Source organism: Pongo abelii, chromosome 14, assembly GCF_028885655.2.
Source record: "Pongo abelii isolate AG06213 chromosome 14, NHGRI_mPonAbe1-v2.0_pri, whole genome shotgun sequence".
Classification (NCBI taxonomy): Eukaryota; Metazoa; Chordata; class Mammalia; order Primates; family Hominidae; genus Pongo; species Pongo abelii.
Window position 1 is genome coordinate 105,419,178 of NC_071999.2, and position 20,989 is coordinate 105,440,166.

The 20,989-nt window shown below is 38.8% G+C and overlaps 1 protein-coding gene across 2 annotated transcripts in view; it reads left to right on the forward strand.

Moving 5' to 3' along the window:
* UBAC2 (UBA domain containing 2) overlaps positions 1-20,989 on the forward strand; it is a 185,085-nt gene that overhangs the window by 31,584 nt on the left and 132,512 nt on the right. For both annotated transcript variants that reach the window (XM_002824384.6, XM_054529170.2), the window contains exons 2-4: positions 6,829-6,956; positions 10,903-11,022; positions 11,588-11,697. In XM_002824384.6, the coding sequence (XP_002824430.3) occupies positions 6,829-6,956; positions 10,903-11,022; positions 11,588-11,697 (358 nt within the window). The remainder of the gene's footprint in view (positions 1-6,828; positions 6,957-10,902; positions 11,023-11,587; positions 11,698-20,989) is intronic.

Below are 20,989 nucleotides of genomic sequence, written 5' to 3' on the forward strand. Positions count from 1 at the left end.
TATTTTTAGTAGAGATGGGGTTTCGCCATGTTGACCAGGCTGGTCTCAAACTCCTGACCTTAAGTGATCCACCCGTCTCGGCCTCCCAAAGTGCTGGGATTATAGATGTGAGCCACCACGCCTGGCTCTCTTTTTGTATACTTTCATCTTTATTGACTAGTTCCCTCTTTTGATGATCTATTTTTGTAAAATGTCCCATGAATTTATCATTGGAAGATGAGGCAACACAACTACATACTTTACTGTCTGCATGAATGGAATAACAGCTGCCCAGTGACCAGTCACTGACAGACTTGGAAAGAAGTGACATACATGATTGGTCGCTGATCATAATGCACGTCTTACTGACATAATGATCTATGTACTGAAGAGCTGGTGTTGTTTTACCAAATCATGGTAACTGAAGGCTGTGCCTATCAGAGCTATGCAGAAATGAGGAACTGCCAGTGTGTGTATTTTTGTACCATGTCTACATGTGTATTTATATAGGTTAACGTGTGTTACTTGTTTTTTAAAAAAGAAAATTGGGAGTTAAGCTAGAAACTATTAGAAGTGTGTATCTATGGAAGTGGGTTGGGGGTATGGGATAGAGGGGATAAATAACTGAAGTGAAAGTAAACCTTTGTTTTTCATGGTTTTGGTTTTTGAACAATGTAAATATTTAACACATTCAAAAATTTTAACAGAGAAAGGGGCAAACTTTAATATTGAATGTAAACAGAAATAAACAAATCTCTGTGTTATAACCACTAGGGAAAATAATTATTTCAAGTAGCTTTTGAACACAAGACCCTGTCCATCCTTAGTTGAGACATATACATATATACACACACACATACTCTTAAGGACCAAAAAAAAAAAAAAAACTTCAAAGATATCTTAAACTTTGCCCAGTGGGCTTAATAAGTAGTTTATTGTTTGTAATGATACTGATACTGTAATATTAAAATTTTATGTATAACCTAGGATAAAGCAAGCAGGTAACTATTAATATTTAAGAGAGAAAAGACAGAAATGCAAAGCGCTTAGGAAAAAGCACTGTAGGCCAGGCATGGTGGCTCAAGGCTGTAATCCCAGCACTTTGGGAGGCCGAGGCGGGCAGATCGCTTGAGCTCAGGAGTTCAAGACCAGCCTGGGCCACATGGCAAAACCCTGTCCCTACAAAAAAAAAAAAAAAAAAAAAAAAAAAAAAGCCGGTCGTGGTGCCTTGCCCCTGTAATCCCAGCTACTTGGGAGGCTGAGGCAGGAGGATTGCTTGAGCCTAGGAGGTGGAGGTTGCAGTCAGCTGAGATCACGCCACTGCACTCTAGCCTGGGCAACACAAGGAGACCCCATCTCAAAAAAAGAAAAGAAAAATAACACTGTAGTGTTAAATTGTTAAATTTGAATTGGAAATATCATTACGAATCATGATTTCAAAAATATATTTTCTAGCTCTGATTACTGAAAGAGCTAGAAGCATTGGGACCCAAAAAATTACAGTGAGCACATCTAATGCCCAGATTTGTTTTTTTTTTTTTTTGAGGCGAAGTCTTACTCTGTTGCCCAAGCTGGAGTGCAGTGGTGTGATCTCAGCTCACTGCAACCTCCACTACCCAGGTTCAAGTGATTCTCCAGCCTCAGCCTCCCAAGTAGCTGGGACTACAGGCACGCACCACCATGCCCAGCTAATTTTTGTATTTTTAGTAGAGGCAGGGTTTCACTATGTTGGCCAGGCTGGTCTTGAACTCTTGACCTCATGATCTGCTTGCCTTGGGTCTCCCAAAGTGCTGGGATTATAGGCATGAGCCACTGCACCTGGCCTCAGATTTGGTTTCTAAAGACCATTTCCCAACGTTCCCTAACAGGGATCCTTAGAGAAATTCTAGGTCTTGGGCAGGGCGGGTACAGGTGAGCCTAAAGCAAGGAAGATGAATAGGTAGGTGGGGCAGCCAGAGCAGGCGTTGAGGGCCATGGTTGAAAGGCCACAGGAGCTGGTCAAAGGGCTTCCACCTGGACAGTTTGAACGTTGGAAAAAGAATGCAACTGATTGTAACACATTGACTAAGTAAAAATCCATGAGTGTAGAGTGATACCGAGATACAAGGAGAATGAAGACAGAAGGCCAGCTAAGAAATAGAAAAGTAATGACAGAATTATCAAAATTATCATTATGTAACCCCTAGTGTAAGTCTTAATTGTAAACTTTTTCACAGTAAAAGGATGGGAGAAAACAACTATATTAAGAGAAAAAAAAAGGCAGTGTTTTTGGTTCCTGATGAAGCTTAAGTATTTCATTATTTGATGGAAATCTCAGCCATGTTTTTGTAACCAAATCTGCTGGTACCACTTGAGTTCTCAAGACTAGTCTTTTGATACTATGAATATTACAGGGTTATTATTTTATTATTATTATTATTTTTTCAGTTGCAAGATTTAATAGAGTGAAAACAGAGCTCCCATACAAAGGGAGGTACAGGGTTATTATATAAAGTAATTATTTCCAAGGAAAGCATGTTATTTCGGCGGTTTTGCTAGATTGAGATTCACTTTATTTTTCTGAGTCTCCATCGTGGGCCGGACACTGTGCTAGCCATTTCTTTTTTTTTTTTTTTTTTGAGATGGAGTCTCGCTCTGTCGCCCAGGCTGGAGTGCAGTGGCACCATTTCGGCTCACTGCAACCACCACCTTCCAGGTTCAAGCGATTCAAGTGATTCTCCCGCCTCAGCATCCCAAGTGGGATTATAGGCACTTGCCACCACGCCCGGCTAATTTTTTTGTATTTTTAGTAGAGACGGGGTTTCGCCATGTTGGCCAGGCTGGTCTCAAACTCCTGACCTCAGGTGATCCGCCCGCCTCGGCCTCCCAAAGTGCTGGTATTACAGGCGTGAGCCACCGTGCCCGGCCTGTGCTGTCCATTTCTACATGCATTACCTCACTTCATTCTTAGCATAACCCTGAGAATTAGGTCAGATGAAGTGACTGAAGCTCAGAGAGGTCAAATACTGTGTCCAATGACAAGCATCAGTAAGTGTGAAAATGAAGGTTCAAGGCCAAGTCTTCTGGGCCTCAGGTCCTTTCCCTTCTCATAGCTCTTGTTCTTTCCCATGGATTAGCTCAGCAAGTAGCTTCAGGGGCATGTTTTCAGGGTTTATGAGAGAGGAAGGCATGAAAACACAAAGGTGGAACCAAGGAAGACCAGAGGGAGAGAAGAGGCTACCTAGATGTCTCACAATAGTGTACATTTTGATTAAATGACATACTTGAAAGAAATGTTCCTGAGTAGGTAAAAGCTGATATTTTGTTCTATTGGGGAAAAAAGTGAGCTAGAAGAAAACATAATTTGCTTCTTTTTTTCTCTCATATCAGAGGGAAGAGAGAAGACATTTATAGTTTCTAAAATACCCTCAGTAGTATAATTCTGTCATACTTAATATGTAAATGACTAGATCAAGGAGGAAGAGGGGCGTGACTGCTTTTAGTACAAGGCGGAGATCATACTAGCCTCTCCTGGAAAACTGACCTGGGCTCCAGTTGTACTCATGGTGGAAAATCTCAGGAGGCCACTACAGTCAGCAGTATTAACACTTTTAGCCTCTTTTAATTTTTTAAAAACAAAACACCCAGGAATCAATTAACCAAAGATGTGCAATATATGTGCAAGGAAAACTATCAAACACTGATGAAAGAACTTGAAGAGGACATAAAAAAATGAAAGGGTATTCCATGCTTATGGTTTGGAAGAATTAGTATTGTTAAAATGGCAATACTACCTAAAGCAATTTACAGATTCAATGCAGTCCTCTCAAAATATCAATGACATGCTTCACAGAAATAGAAAAAAAAATCCTAAAATTTATATGGAAACACAAAAGATTCTGAGTAGCCAAAGCAATCCTGAGCAAAAAGAACAAGATGAAGTATCACAGTACCTGACTTCAAAATATACTACAGAGTAACCAAATCAGCAGGATACTCACATAAAAACAGACACATAGACCAGTGGAGCAGATTAGAAGACCCAGATACAAATCCATGCGTTTGCAGCCAAAAAAGGCACCAAGAACATACAATGGAGAAAGGACAGTCCCTTCAAAAAAATTGTGCTGGGGCCGAGTGCAGTGGCTCATGCCTATCATCCTAACCCTTTGGGAGGCTAAGGCGAGAGGATCACTTGAGGCTAGGAGTTTGAGACCAGCCTGATCAACATGGCAAGACTGTCTCTCCAAAAAAAAATTAGCCAGGTGTGGTGGCTTGTGCCTGTAGTCCCAGCTACTAGGGAGGCTGAGGTGGGAGGATCACTTGAGCCCAGGAATTCAAGGCTGCAGTGAGCTGTGATCATGCCACTGGACTCCAGCTTGGGCAATAGAGTGAGACCCTGTCTCAAAAAAAATTGTGCTGGCAAAACTGGTTAACCATATGCAGAAAAATGAAAGACCCATATTTCTTACTATATATAAAAATCAAATCGAAATGGATTAAAGACTTAAGTCTAAGACCTGAAACTATGAAGCTACTAGCAGAAAATGTTGGAGAAATGCTCCAGGACATTGGTCTGGACAAAGATTTTTTGTGTAAGACCTCAAAAGCACAGACAGCCAAAGGAAAAATAGACAAATGGGATTAAATCAAACTAAAAACTTCCTGTTGCACAGCAAAAGAAACAGTCAACAAAGAGATAACCCACAGAATGGGAGAAAATACTTGCAATACTTGCAGATTAATCTATCCGACAAGGGATTAGTAACCAGAATTTGTAAGGAGCTCAAACAACTCAATAGCAAAAACCCAAATAATCCATTTTAAAATTGGGCAAAAGATCTGAATAGACATTTCTCAAAAGAAGACATACAAATGGCCAACAGGCCTATGAAAAGGTACTCAACATTATTGATCATCAGAGAAATGCAAATAAAAACCACAATGAGATATTTCACCCGAGTTAGAATGGCTTTTATCAAAAAGACAGGAATAACAGAGGCTGGCTGCTGGGCATGGTGGCTCATGCCTGTAATCCTAGTACTTTGGGAGGCCGAGGTGGGTGGTTTACCTGAGGTCAGGAGTTCAAGACCAGCCTGGCCAACATGGTGAAACCCCGTCTCTACTAAAAATACAGAAATTAGCTGGGCATGGTGGTGGGTGCCTCTAATCCCAGGTACTCAGTAGGCTGAGGCAGGAGAATCACTTGAACCCGGGGGGCAGAGGTTGCAGTGAGCCGAGATCGCACCGCTTCATTCCAGCCTGGGCGAAAGAGCAAAACTCTCTCAAAAACAGCAACAATCACCAAACAAAACAGAGGCTGGCCAGGATTTGGAGAATGGGGAACTCTGGTACACTATTGGTGGGAATGTAAATTAGTACAGTCACGATGGAAAACAGTACGGAGGTTCTTAAAACAAAATAAATAAATAAAACTACCATATGATCCACTACTGGATATATATTCAAAAGAAAGGAAATCAGTATTTCAAAGAGATATCTGCACTTGCATGCTTATTGCAGCACTATTCACAATAGCCAAAATGTGGAATCAACTGAAGTGTCCATCAATGCACTTGTGAGCCACCAGGCCTGGCCTTCTTTGTTGTATACTTTCATTTTTATTGACTAGTTGCCTCTTTTGAGTTTCCAATGAATGGGAAAAAAATGGACGATAGATAAAGAAAATTTTGTGTGTGTGTGTACATATATATATATGTACACACACACATACACAGTGGAATATTATTCAGCTATAAAAAGAATGAAATGCTGTCATTTGCAGCAGCATGGATGGAACTAGAAGACATGTAAGTGAAATAAGCTAAGAACAAAAAGACAAAGATTGCATGTTCTCACACGTGGAAGCTAAAATAGTGGATCTCATGAAGATAGAGAGTAGGTTGGTGGTTATCAGAGGCTGGGAAGGGTAGGAGGGAGAGGGGGATAAAAAGAGGTTGATTAATGGGTACAAATATACACTTAGAAGAAATAAGACGGTGTTCAGTAGGTCAGGAGCGTGTCTGTAGTTGACACTAATCTATCGTATGTTTCAGAATAGCTAGAAGAGAATAATTCAGCCTAAAGAAAAGAGAGATATTTAAGATAATTACCCAGGCTGGGTGCCGTGGCCCATGCCTGTAATCCCAGCACTTTGGGAGGCCGAGGCAGGAGGATCGCTTGAGCCCAGGAGTTTGAGACCAGCCTGGCCAACATGGCGAAACATGGTCTCTACTAAGAATACAAAAATTAGCCAGGTGTGGTGGCACGTGCCTGTAATCCCAGCTACTCAGGAGACTGAGGCAGGAGAATCGCTTGAACCGGGGAGGTGGAAGTTGCAGTGAGCCGAGATTGCGCCACTGCACTCCAGTTTGGGCGACAAAGTGAGACTCTCTGGATGTGATTATATGAATGTATCAGATTATCACATGTACTCTCAAAATGTGTTCCCTAATATGTATCAATTAAAAAAATGAAATTAAAAATGTATTTTTATGTATGTATGAGTTTTGTGCATGCTCAGGAGCTAACTGGCTGATTTGATAGAAAACACACTTCTCTATTTCTTTACACTTGGGTAGCCATTTTCTGAAAAGTGTTCTATGGAAGTTCTGGCAGTAAACTTGGTCTCATTTAAGAGCCAACTGGCAATGAAGCCCTGCTGGGGCATTCTGCTTGTTTCCAGTGTCTTTTGATCACTTACATCTCCAGGTCGATGTTTTGAAAGTGGATGTTAGAACCAAATTTCAGAGTTTCTGGACTTTGTCTTCATTCTGATTTAAAAGAAGTGAATTATCTTGCTTTTCACCCATGTAGTTTTTTAAATCTTAGGAACAATTATTCTGAAAGTGGTTTCCTTTTTCCCTCCAGACAAGGCGCCTCTGTCGAAGAGCCTTCTGCTGGTCCCCAGTGCCCTCTCCCTCCTGCTAGCCCTCCTCCTGCCTCACTGCCAGAAGCTCTTTGTGTATGACCTCCACGCAGTCAAGAACGACTTCCAGGTGAGCTCTGCCTCATTGGCCCCTGGGAGGAGAGAGGACAGTTTTGTTTTTTTTTTTCTCTAGATTTGCTTTTTCTTCCTGCTGTTAGTCCCGCAAAGCCCCCAATTTGTAAGAAATATTTATTATTAATATTTCATTAAGTAACTTCTAGTTATTGATTTTTCAGCAAAACAGATAATAATGAAGCAATAGCAATATTTCCTTTTATTAGGCACATTTGTTTTCAGTTTCACTTTTTACTCACAGAAGTGCAATTTATAACTTCAAGGGAATTAAAAACAATGTTAAATCTTTTTTTTAATGCCCAGTATGCATACTTAGCTTTGCCAAAACCTTGTCTCAGTTTGAATATTTGATTAGAGGAGCTAGGCTCTGTCAGCTGTATCAGATTATGAATTTATGATAACTTTTACAGTGGTGGTTAAACGAAGTAAGAAATTTCTCTTGAGTTTCTGCTTTGGGAAAGAGCAGAAGTACTTTTCAAGGTTTCTGGACTGATCTTGTTGAAAATGCTAGTGCTGGGTTCTTGTCTATGAATTGGAGTGTTAGTGCAAATTCTGGTATATGACTGCTACCCTTTCTTTGCTAAACACTTGGTTAGCCCATTTTAAGCATAATAATCCATTTCTTGAACACTGACACCTTTTCTTCATAGTAATATAATTAATACCATTGCTTAGATTGGCTTCACCAACTTCCTGTGCAGGTCTTTCAGTTATTTATCCATATTGCTGATTTGTCAGAAGATAGTATAGCTTCTGTATTATTTCAGTTGCTATAATGCAGTCATTCTCAACCCTGGACACACATTAGAATCACCTGAAAAAACTTCAAAGATCTGTCTCCATATCTATACTTATGTGAAGGTATAATTTATACCTAGATTTATATAAACCCAGTATCTCGCCCCAGAACAACTGAGTCACAGAGGCTGGTGGTGGCGCCTGGTCATTGCTGTACATTTAAAAACAACCCCTAGGGGATTCTAGTGTATGGCTGGCTTTGAGGACCACTAATGTAAGGGCCCCCAGGCCTTGGGTTGATACCTTCCTAATTTCTGGAGTTAATTTGGTTCGTTTGGCTAAGCCCACTCTGTGGGCATCTGTGCTTTAAAGGTGGTGACCTGCTTGGATGGAAGAGGACCACTCTTCTGTCCAGGAATGGGAATAGCCACATCCACATTAACACTTAAAACACCTAAGAGGCTCTCAGTGTGTGTTCATGAGAGATATGGGAGTTTCAGTTCTGCCTTGGGAAATCTAAACACACACATACACATAAGAACGTGATTCTGTAGGTCACAGGTGTACATGACATCCTTGGGGGGCGATCAAGGAGATAGGGACCAGTATTGGGGGCATACCTCTGGAGAGTCTTAGGGGTGTGAGCCTTCAGTTTGGTCCAAAAGAAGGGATGACTGTTAATTAGCAATGAAGAGAGGGAAGGGCATTTTACTTCAGGAAGTAACATGAATTTCAGACCCTTAGGAGTGTGGTACAGGAAGCATGCTTTGAGGCAAACCCAGGCTTAGATTGGAGAAGTCCAGGAGGGCTCAGTTGATGAAGGGCTTTATTTTGTAAGTTCTAAACTTCCAGATTTTGGCAGTTAATGCAGAGGTACAGTCAGTTTTCTTTAGGTTGAGTTGCAGAAGCAGTGCTTTGCTGAGTGCAAGCCGGTAGCCAGTTATCAGTCTTTAGGGGACATTCACCTGTATAACAATATGCAGTGGTTTATTCTTATACCAGTTCTCATAGTTTTGTGTCCTTGAGTATGATTGCAACACATAAATTATTTAAAACTGTAACTAGCAGCTTTATTTTCATTAACTGAAAAAAATGGGGTTCTAGAAATGCAGTTTGTTATATCTTAGTAATTACAAGCTCTCAATTTCCTTAATCCTCAGATTTTCTTAGTGGCTCTCAGAGCTTATCCCTGAGTAGAGTATTTTCATTGTAATATTAAATGTGGGGATAGAGGACTTGGAGCTGCCTCTTACGGTTTTTGAATCTGATGTTCTGAGGAGATGACAGTCATCATCATCTGACATTGGTAAAGTACTTGACAGTTTCCTATGTGCTCTCATGTGTACTGCCTCATAGATCATATTGATGGAGGTATATGCTGCCTAAAGTTTCAGTGTGACTCCGGTACTGTTTCTCCTGGAGCCCAGCTATGGCCTCAACACAGCCTTAGAGGCAGCCATCCCAGTTCAGCTGGGCTGGCAGGTGAGATGAACTCTGGTGGCCAGTACAGTCATGACAAAGACTCTGCCTGGTGTCTTGCTTGGAGTAGAGACATATGTGACATGTTTTGACAGTTGATATGCTCAGACTTCTCATTTGTATTCTTATTTCTGTTGGCAAGAGCACAGGTTGTATGACTTTACAAACTTTAGTTTCTCTGTGCCTCTTTTTCCTTAAGACAGTTGGCTGAGTATGGTGGCTCACACCTGTAATCTCAGGACTTTGGGAGGCCAACGCTTGTGGATGGATTGCTTGAGCCCAGGAGTTCAAGACCAGCCTGGGCAACATGGCAAAACACCATCTCTACAAAAAATACAAAAATTAGATGGGTGTGGTGGTGCACACCTGTAGTCCCAGCTACTCAGGAGGGTGAGGTGCGAGTATTGATTCAGTCTCAGAGGGTTGAGCCTGCAGTGAGATGTGATCACATCACTGTACTACAGCCTGGGCAACAGAGTGAGACCCTGTCTCAAAAAAAAAAAAAAAAAAGAGTTACCAATGTTCGCAGCAGCATTATTCACAATAGCAAAAAGGTAGAAACCCAAATGTCTATTAACAGATACATGGATAAACAAAATGTGGTGTATACATACCATAGAATATTATTCAACTATAATTGAGAATGAGATTGATACATGCTTTACCATGAACCTTGAAAATATTATGCAAAGTGAAATGAGCAAATGCAAAAGCACAAATAAATGATCTTACTTACATGAGGTATCTAATATAAGCAAATTCATAGAGACATTAAGTAGAATAGTGTTTCCTGGGGCTAAGGGGAGAGGGAACAGGAAGTTAACATGGCATTTCTGTCTAGGATGATGAAGAATTCTGGAAATAGATAGTGGTGATGGCTGTACAATATTGTGAATTTGCTTAATACCACTGAATTGTATACTCAATAGTTAAAATTTTAACTTTTATATCTGTTTTACCACAATAAAAATACAAAGAAAAGTTGGAATTAATATTTGTTTTACCTATCTCATAAGGTCATTGTGAAGGGGAAATAAGATTAGGATGTTTGGCAAATGTCATTGGGATTATCTTTAAAAATCTGAAAAATGTTTAAGCAGACTCAAAAATAGGCCTTTGAGTAGCTCTTTTTTTTTTTTTTTTTTTTTGGTGTGTCCCCTTATATGTTTTTTATGCAGCCAGAAGTTGGGTGAAACAATGATTTAAATAAACTAATATTTCAAACCTAGTCATATTTAGCAGCAGTTGCCATAAATTACTTTGCATAGTTGCTATGAAGTAGGTTGATGATTAAAATTAAGCTCAGAAATGTATATTTTTGAATTTAAACCTAAGTTGTTTTTCAGTTACAACTTTGTCTTATTCAATAACATAAAAATGAACATTTGTTAGCCTTTCATTCTAGTTTACTATATAATTTTTAAAAATCTTACTAAACGTGATCCTGAAATTTCTTATAGGCAGTTTTCTTTTATCTTAATGAGAATATGTTTTCTTATAAGCACAAAAAAATTCAAGTACCTTTCGTGCCATTGTTGGGAGGAATTTTTGCTATGAGAGACTTGAGCTCAGAGAACATACATATATAGTTTTGCTTTGGTGTGTGCATTATGATTTTGTTTAGGACATTAAAAATAGGCAGTGTAAACATAACAAATTTGCTAAGGAAGAGACCCGAACAAATTTTACTCTTGTTTATTGTTCTTTTTTAAATCCCCATCTAGATTTGGAGGTTGATATGTGGAAGAATAATTTGCCTTGATTTGAAAGATACTTTCTGCAGTAGTCTGCTTATTTATAATTTTAGGATATTTGAAAGAAGATATGGAAGCAGAAAATTTGCAGTAAGTTTTTATGTATTTTGTCTTTGCTACTTAGGCTGTAGAAAAAAATTTTATTTAAATGGATTTTATTTTGTTAAACTTGGTGTTGTTATTTACAGTTATCTTTTTAATTACACTGTTCTGTATCTGATTTGAGGCACATGGACATTAACCAAAGAAAATTTTAAAATGTAAGACACTAGCATAATAATAATAGTGATAATGATAATATGTAGTATTCGTTGTGAACACTAATACAAATTTTAATACTTTGACTTTAATAAAATTATAATTTATTTTGCTTAGTGGTTTGTGTTTTACTTGTTAAAAATATATCTTCAACATACTTGAAAATTATGGATGTTAATACATTTGAGCAATATGGGTTTACCCCGCCCATTTTCTAAAGTCTATTTTAATAAAAACAAATAATTTCGAATATATATACACACATATGCATGTGTATATATACATACACACACACATACATATGAATACACACCTCTGAGCTGATTCTAGCTGAATAAATGTTAGTTTATTTTTAGGAGACTCATCTCTATAATTTCTCTGCTGTTTTATTTTGTAGTCGTTTTTGCTGGGTTCCTGGGTTTTGTCAGCCTTATTTGACTTTCTCCTCATCGAAGCTATGCAGTATTTCTTTGGCATCACTGCAGCTAGTAATTTGCCTTCTGGATTGTAAGTAGCACTTAAAGATTGACTTAATTTAGAACTACTTGAATCTGATTTAAAGTGTTATTATTATATGTGAAAGTTAGTAAAAGAATTTTTAAACTTCTAGATATAGTTAAATTGATTTTATATGTAAAAAAAAGTCTACTCCATGCCTACATTTTTATTATGTTCTTGAAATAGAATCAATTTTATATTAATTATTTCTTTAAAATTTATTTTACTTTTTTTTTTTTTGAGACAGAGTCTCGCTCTGTCACCCAGGCTGGAGTGCATTGGCACGATCTCGGCTCACTACAACCTCCGCCTCTTGGGTTCAAGCGATTCTCCTGCCTCAGCCTCCTGAGTAGCTGGGACTACAGGCACGTGCCACCACGCCCGGCTAATTTTTGTATTTTTTAGTAGAGACAGGGTTTCACCATGTTAGCCAGGCTGGTCTTGAACTTCTGACCTCAGGTGATCCACCCACCTCGGCCTCTCAAAGTGCTTGAGCCACTGTGTGAGCCACCGTGCCCAGGCACATTCTTTTTTTAGCTTTGAAAGTTTGTGTTTTAGAGAATTTTAAGTGAATTTCCTATTCTGATCCTGATAGAATTAGTTTTGTGTGTTTTTATAGTGAAATTTGTCTTTGTAATTTTATGAACTAAACACAAAAATATCGTTTAATTAGATTAGGAAACAAAATTAATTTGTACGAAGTTAAGCTTCTAAAGAATAATTTTTTAAAAGCTGATAATGTTTAAACACTTCCATCAAACATAAAACAAAGCCAGTGTATAGGTTATAACTTTGTAGACAACCTGCCGTGGCCAACCCCACTCAGAATTTGTATGCTTTCATATTGCATTGATCTTCTTTAAAAAAACAAAAACCATGTATTAGTGTGTGAAATAACTAGAATCTAGGAGTAGAGTTGACAGAGCGAGACTCCATCTCAAACAAACAAACAAAAAAACAGGCTGGGCGCGGTGGCTCATGCCACCTTTGGGAGGCCAAGGTGGGCGGATCACGAGGTCAGGAGTTCAAGACCAGCCTGGTCAATAAGGTGAAACCCCATCTCTACTAGAAATACAAAAATTAGTCGGGGGTGGTGGCACATAGTCCCAGCTGCTCAGGAGGCTGAGGCAGAAGAATCGCTTGAACCCGGGAGGCAGAGGTTGCAGTGAGCCGAGATCGCGCCGCTGCACTTCAGCCTGGGCGACAGAGTGAGATTCCGCCTCAAAAAACAAACAAAAAACCCCCAAAAAACCACGTATTAGTGTGTGAAATAATTAGAATCTAGGAGCAGAGTTGTTAGTGTTAGGACATGTAAATGACCTCCAAGCATCTGAATGAAGTATCTGAGACACTATTTGGGAAATGAGATAGTATGAAATATAGATACCAGATATTTAAAATTCTGTGTGTACTATCTTCAGTCTCCTTTTAATTTTAAGTATATGTTTTGAGAACTATTAAGCTACTGTATGTATCTTGATTCAAATTCACTTTGGATCCCTATTTTAAAATTATAGTTAGTGTTCTAATAGCTTTCGTACCTGCATTGTTAATGTTTACAGTGTAGCTGCCTTTTGTGAATTATAGTTGGTGTGAATATCCATGAATGTTGACCTTTAGCTGTTTTAATAATGTATGATTCTGAATAATGTTTGAATGGAGGCATAAAGTTCTGTGTCATAATTAGCATGCAGTTTGAATTCCACAGGTGGTCATTGTAATTAGACTGAGAAGTTAAAGTTGAGTATTCTGTTATTGGGGAAAATAGTGTAGTCATCAGGAATGATTCCACATTGACTCAGGAAAGCAGCAGCATTGCTAAATCATCAGTTTTCCCCAAAACATCTATCAGGCCAGTTCTTTTTGGTTCCTTTATAGCCTACTGAGTGATGGGAGGTATGTGTGTCTGTGTTAGAATGAACTTTGGAGATGGATAGTAACTTAGCATTATTCTTATTTACACTGTCTCCTTGTCTTCTTTTTCCTGCTGCACATGGAGTCGAATGACAGTAGAACTTTCATATTCATTTATTTAATTTTGGAATCCTATTAACTAGTACATAAAAAGATTGATTCAATTTTGAAGTTGGTGGGAATATTTTTGCTTACTCTCAGAAGAGGGAAGGGATTTACCTATTTAAATCTCAGTTTGTAGCAAGAGTTACAAACTTGAATAAATTGAAAAGTTATAGCATCCCCTTCAAAAGACACTATAAATGTTAATTCAGCCATCTCCTGAATGAGAATATATTTCTTTTCCTTTTCAAGTCACAAAACATTATGGTATATAGTATGACTTTGTTAAATCTTGAGGCTTTCTCAGACATAGACTTTTTGGAACACAGTTCAACAAGTAAACTTTGTGTAATGTAAATGTATCGCTTAAAAACATTTTTGTTATTATTATTTTTTGGTAGAGAAAAGGTTTTGCTGTGTTGTCTAGGCTGGTCTTGAATTCCTGGGCTCAAGTGATCCTCCTTTCTTGGCCTCCCAAAGTGCTGGAATTGCAGGTGTGAGCCACTGCACCTAGCCACAAATATATCTTTTATTGATGGTAGCAAAGTTTCAAAAACTAAAGAGAGAAAACTACTGTGTTGTTTTTTTTTAAATCAATGTACTTCATGGACACAGGGAGGGGAACATCACACACTGGGGCTGTCTGTGGGTGGGGGACAAGGGAAGGGAGAGCATTAGGAGAAATACTTAATGCATGTGAGGCTTAAAACCTAGATGACAGGTCGATACGTGCAGCACACCACCATGGCACATGTATACCTCTGTAATAAACCTGCACGTTTTGCACATGTATCCCCGGAACTTAAAATAAAAATACGTGCTTTACAGCTTTCAGTGTTTTTCACCTAACATCTAATATTTTTCTTTCCCATCAGTACCAAATTTATCTGCACTCTCTATAGTTCTTTACTTCCTATTTAATTATCTCTCTCTTTTTTTTTTTTTTACCTCACCACTATAGGAACTTCTCTTATAAAGGTCACCAGTGGCCACCTAATTTCTAAAGCCACTGGCCATCCTCTTTAACCTTCCAGTAGCAAATTAAATGCTTTTAACCTCTCGTTATTTCATGAAACCACCTGCTCTCTTGAGTCCCACACACTACTCCCTCCTAATTCTTTCTGACTTAGTTACTGCGTGCAGCTCTTTTCTCAAGCTTTTTGGGCTATCTTGCCCACTTTCTTGATTTCAACTACAGTGAACAAGTATTGTTTGCTTCCCAGCTCTCTATTTCCAACCCACACTACTCTCCTGATATTTCTTGAGTCTTATTTCCTTTCTTTCTTTTATTTTATTTTTAGAAATGAGGTCTTATTCAGTTGCCCAGGCCTAGAGTACAGTGGTGAGATCATAGCTCACTGTCACCACAAACTCCTGGGTTCAAGCAATCCTCCCAGCTCAGCCTCCTGAGTAGCTGTGACTATAGGTGTGACACTATGCCCAGCTATTTTTTTTTTTGAGACAGAGTTTCACTCTTGCCGCCCAGGCTGCAGTGCAATGGCATGATTTCTGCTCACTGCAACCTCCGCCTCCCTGGTTCAAGCGATTCTTCTGCCTTAGCCTCCTGAGTGGCTGGATTTGCCACCATGCCTGGCTAATTTTTTTGTATTTTTAATAGGACAAGGTTTCACTGTATTGGTCAGGCTGATCACAAACTCCTGACCTCAGATGATCCACCTGCCTTGGCCTCCCAAAGTGCTGGGATTACAGGCGTGAGCCACTGCACCCGGCCATTTTTTGTTTGTTTGTTTGTTTGTTTTTGTAGAGATGGGGTCTTGTTATTTTGCCCAGGCTGGTTTCAAACTCCTGGCCTCCAGCGATCCTCCTGCCTTGGCCTCCCAAAGTGCTGGGATTATAGGCGTGACCACCATGTCTGGTCCAGAGTCTTATTTCCTAATGATTTATAGACTCAAAGAAAACTCATGTTCAGAAGCTCTCTTCTCTTCTGGCCTCCTCTCTGTCCTCTTCCCCTCTTTCTTCTTATTTTAATTAGTAGCATCTACTCGGAGTCATGCAAGCTGGAAATCTTTCATTTTGCTTGTCAGTGGGGTAGGTCACTGAGTCTTAGTTTTTATTTTTTGAAATTTCAACTTTCAGATTCAGGGGGTACATGTGAAGGTTTGTTTTATGAGTACATTGCATGATGCTGAGGTTTGGGGTACAGATGATCCCGTCACCCAGGTAGTGAGCGTGGTATCCAGTAGTTAGTTTTTCAACCCTTGCTCCCCTCCCTCCTTCCCCCTCCCTTCTTCCCCCTCTAATAGTCTTCCGTGTCTGTTGCTGCCATCTTTATGTCCATGTATACCCAGTGTTTAGCTCCCACTTTTAAGTGAGTTCATGTGGTATTTGATTTTCTGTTCCTGCATTAATTTATTTAGGATAATGGCCTCCAGCTGCGTCCATGTTGCTGCAAAGGACATGATTTCATTCTTTTTTATGGCTGCATCATGGTGTGTATGTACCATATTTTCTTTATCCGGTCCATTGCTGATGGGCACTTAGGTTGATTCCATGTCTTTGCTATTGTGAATAGTTCTGCGATGAACATGTGAGTGCATGTGTCTTTTTGGTAGAATGATTTATTTTGTTTTGGCTATGTACTCAGTAGTGGGATTGCTGGGTGGAATGGTAGTCCTGTTTTAAGTTCTTTGAGAAATCTCCAAACTGCTTTCTATAGTGGCTGAACTAATTTACATTCCCACCAACAGTGTATAAGTGTTCCTTTTTCTCACTTATATACAACAGTGTATAAGTTTCCCTTTTCTTCCCAGATCTCACCAGCATCTGTTGTTTTTTGGCTTTTTAGTAGCCATTCTGACTGGTGTGAGATGATATCTCATTGTGGTTTTCATTTGCATTTCTCTGATGATTACCGTTGAGCATTTTTTCTTGTGTGTTGGCTGTTTGTGTGTCTTCTTTTGGAAAGTATCTGTTCGTGTCTTTTGCCCACTTTTTAATGGGGTTGTTTTATGCTTGTTGAATCAAGCTCCTTATAGATTCTGGACATTAGACCTTTGTCAGATGCAGTTTGTGAGTATTTTCTCCCATTTTATAGGTTGTTTGTTTACTCTGTTGATAGTTTATTTTGCTGTGCAGAAGCTCTTTAGTTTAAATGGGTCCCATTTGTCAATTTTTGTTTTCATTGCAATTGCTTTTGGGGACTTAGTCACAAATTCTTGCCCAAGGCCGATGTCCAGAATGGTGTTTCATAGGTTTTCTTCTAGGATTCTTATAGTTTGAGGTCTTACATTTATATCTTTACTCCATCTTGAATTAATTTTTGTGTGTGGTGCAAGGTAGGGGTACAGTTTCATTTTCTGCATATGACTAGCCAGCTATCCTAGCACCATTTATTGAATAAGGAATCCTTTCACCACTGTTTATTTTTTGTGAACTTTGTTGAATATCAGATGGCTGTAGGTGTGAGGCTTTATTTCTGGGTTCTCTATTCTGTTCCACTGGTCTGTATGTCTGTTTTTGTACCAGTACCATGCTGTTTTGCTTACTGTAGCCTTATAGTCTGAAGTCAGGTAATGTGATGCCTCTGGCTTTTTTTCCTTTTCTTTTTTCTTTTCCTTAGGATTGCTTTGGCTATTTGGGGCTCTTTTTTTGGTTCTATATGAATTTTAGAATAATTTTTTCTAATTCTGTGAAAAATGACGTTGTGGTTTGCTAGGAATAGCCTTGAATCAGTAGATTCCTTTGGTCAGTATGGCCATTTTAATGATATTGATTGTTTCAGTCCATGAGAATAGAATGCTTTTTCCGTTTGTTTGTGTCATCTTTGATTTTTTTCTTTTTTCTTTTTTTTTTTTGAGATGGAGTCTCACTCTGTCACCCAGGCTGGAGTGCAGTGGTGTGATCTTGGCTCACTGCAACCTCTGCCTCCCAGATTCAAGCGATTCTCTTGCCTCAGCCTCCCGAGTAGCTGGGATTACAGGTGCGTACCACCATTCCCGGCTACTTTCTTTTGTATTTTTTAGTAGAGACGGGGTTTCACTGCGTTAGCCAGGATGGTCTTGATCTCCTGACCTCGTGATCAGCCTGCCTTGGCCTCCCAAAGTGCCGGGATTATAGGCATGAGCCACCAAGCCTGGCCATCTTTGATTTTTTCGGCAGTGTTTTGTAGTTCTTGTAGAGATCTTTTACCTTCGTGGTTAGATGTATTCCTAGGTATCTTTTTATGTGTGTTGTGTTCTCGGTTTGACTCTGAGCTTGAACTAAGTTATTGGTGTATAGAAATGCTACTACTGATCTTTCTACATTGATTTGGCATCCCGAAACTCTAGTGAAGTTGTTTCTTGATTCCTGGAGCCTTTTGGCAGAGTCTTTAGGGTTTTCTAGGTATAGAATCGTATTGTCAGTAAAGAGAGATAGTTTGAGCTTTCCTATTTGGATGCCTTTTCTTTCTTTCTCTTGCCTAGTTGCTCTGGCTAGGACTTCTGGCACTGAGTCTTAGTAATTCAAAGTCTTGAATAACTCATTCATTCATCCCTTCTTCTCTACTTCTACTGTCATTATTATCCCAGTCTAAACTCTTAAATCTTTTCTTGTCTACTTTTTTACAGTAATTCTCTAACTAGTTTCCCTGTGAATTTCAAAGCATTCCATACAATGCTGTCAGAAGTTATCTTTCTAAAATGCAGGCTTAACCACACTGGTTCTTTTAAAAACCCTCAAATTCTCATTTCCATCAGAATAAAAGTCAGATTCCTCCAAGATGCTATCCAGGCAGTCTGGAATAGTGGAAACAGCATGGTCTTTGCCATCAGACAGACCAGATTTGAGATTCCAGCTCTGCCACTTACTAGTTATGTGAAATCTTGAGCAAGTTGCTTCTCTCAAGCTCCATTTCCTGAGCTCAGTTTATAGATGACCCTCACATGTCAACTGTGGGTATTCTGTGCTTCAAAGGGTAGTACCGAGAATTAAAAAAGCTCTCTTAAGCCAAGCTTCTAGGAGCAAGCGTATACCCCTTCCATGTATTGCTTTTCTTAAGAGACAAGGTCTTGCCATGTTATCCAGGCTGGCCTTGAACTCCTAGGCTCAAGCCCAGTCCTCCCACCTCAGCCTCCTGAGTAGCTGGGATTATAGGCACGTGCTACCATGCCCAGCTCTTCTTTCCTTTCAGAGTCCTCCTCATCTGACCACCAGCTAGTCTCTCAAACCACTTCCCAGCTGGTCATCCAGCTTTCTTCGCTTGCTACGCATTTGCATTCTCATGCCTACTTGGCTTGCTTTCTGCTTCCTCTTGCCCTTTGGCAGGATTAATTGCCCTTATTATGTGTATTACAACACATGTATTAATTATCTCTGTTAGTATTTATTATATTACATTGTCATGGTCTGTGCCTCCTAGGCTACCCACTGGCTCTTTGAGGGAGAACCAAGTTTCACTTTATGTACTCATTGCCCTACATTTAGTAATGTTGAAGAGCAAGCAAGCCTTGATTACAGTGTAGCCCCTGTAAGACTGTAAGGGATGGCCTTTGAACCACAGACCTGTTCATTTCTTTTTCTAGTGCTTTGCATAGAAATTGTAGCTGACATATGATAGATGCTCATGACTATGATTTAAACTCAGAAAATGTAACCATTAGGTTTTGAAAGTAGAAATAACTCCATTCTTAAAAGCCATATGTATTAGGCATTTCTAGTAACTCATTCCTGCCACACATCTGGCCTTATATACCTATTATTTTTTGTTAGTATTTATATGTGGATGTTACATTGTTTTCCAGAATACAGTGAAATTTTGAATTTTTACATATTATGTTAAAATGTATTTGGTTATAATGCTAAGTAAATTATTTAAAAAATAACTTCTAAGTGATCTACAATTAAATTATAATTTAGATTATTTACAATTTTACTGTGAGAATCACAGCATACATTTTCACTTTGTTGATTTTGTATCAATAGAATCTTTTGTTGTGCTTTTTGCTCTGAGACTAAACTCTTCTTATCAAGAGAAGCTATGGCAGAGAACTTTTCCATCTAATAAATTTAAGAGTAGAGTCATCTGTATGGTTGAGAGTAGGCTCTTGACTATGTATATGTGTACAATAAACCTACATATCAAATACAAGAGTTGTTTTTCTTGTTTTAGAAATAATTATATGTTAAATATATGTAAGATATATAAATAATATATAAAGATATAATATCCATAAAGATACTTTATGTATATAAAATATATAAAGATATATATTTTACTCATTTGTCTGTCGAAACTAAAAACTGTGTTTTTCTCTTTATTGAGAAACTGCATCTCAGTACCACCTTATGTAGCTCTGAGAATGTTTACATTCTTTAAGCATGTTTGCTTTTTATTATTGAAAAATTGGTGTTTGACATGAAAGAACTGACCTTGGTTTCTAGATGTGGTTCTTTAGCTGAGCAAGTCACATAACCTCTTCAGACTTCAGGTTTTTATATTTCGAACAGAAGAATTGTACTAAGAAGATTGTCTAAGGGACCTTCTAGTGCAAAAATGCCATTTTATTGTTAGACTTTTTGTGTTTATCTTTTTTTTTTTTTTTAAGGAATATGAATTTACCTATGTTATTTCCAGAAATTAATTTCTTTTTTTTTTTGAGATGGAGTCTCGCTGTGTTACCCAGGCTGGAGTGCAATGGCGTAATCTTAGCTCACTGCAGCCTCTGCCTACTGGGTTCAAGCTATTCTCCTGCCTCAGCTTCCCGAGTAGCTGGGATTACAGGAACCTGCCATCATGCCTGGCTAATGTTTGTATTTTTAGTAGAGATGGGGTTTCACCATATTGGCCAGGCTGGTCTCGAACTCCTGACCTCAAGTGATCCGTCACCTCAGCCTCCCAAAGTGCTGGGATTACAGGCGTGAGCCACCACGCCCAGCCAGAAATAAATTTCTAACCAATGCATGTATTTGGTTCTAAGCCCCAGTAGGATATGATCATATTAAGAGTGATAAAGGTAATTTAGCAGAGAGGAAGTTATAGTTGAATCATTTATTTTACTTCCATAAGTATTAAGGATAATAGGGGCTTTACAGATTATAGTTCATCTTTTTTCTTTTAGATGGATAAGTTACTTGGTTTGTTACTTTATTAGGAGAAATTAAATGGCAAGGCTAAGAATCCAAGGTTCCTACTAGTACTATTTATGCTGTGACATATGGCCTGGGAAAAAAAATCAGTTAACTTCTTTTGTAAAAATGGTATCTTTAACCACATAAGGAGAGCAAACTGTTTGTATTGGAGAATGGCATTTCGCCATATAGTGGAAACTTCACATGATAGAAATGA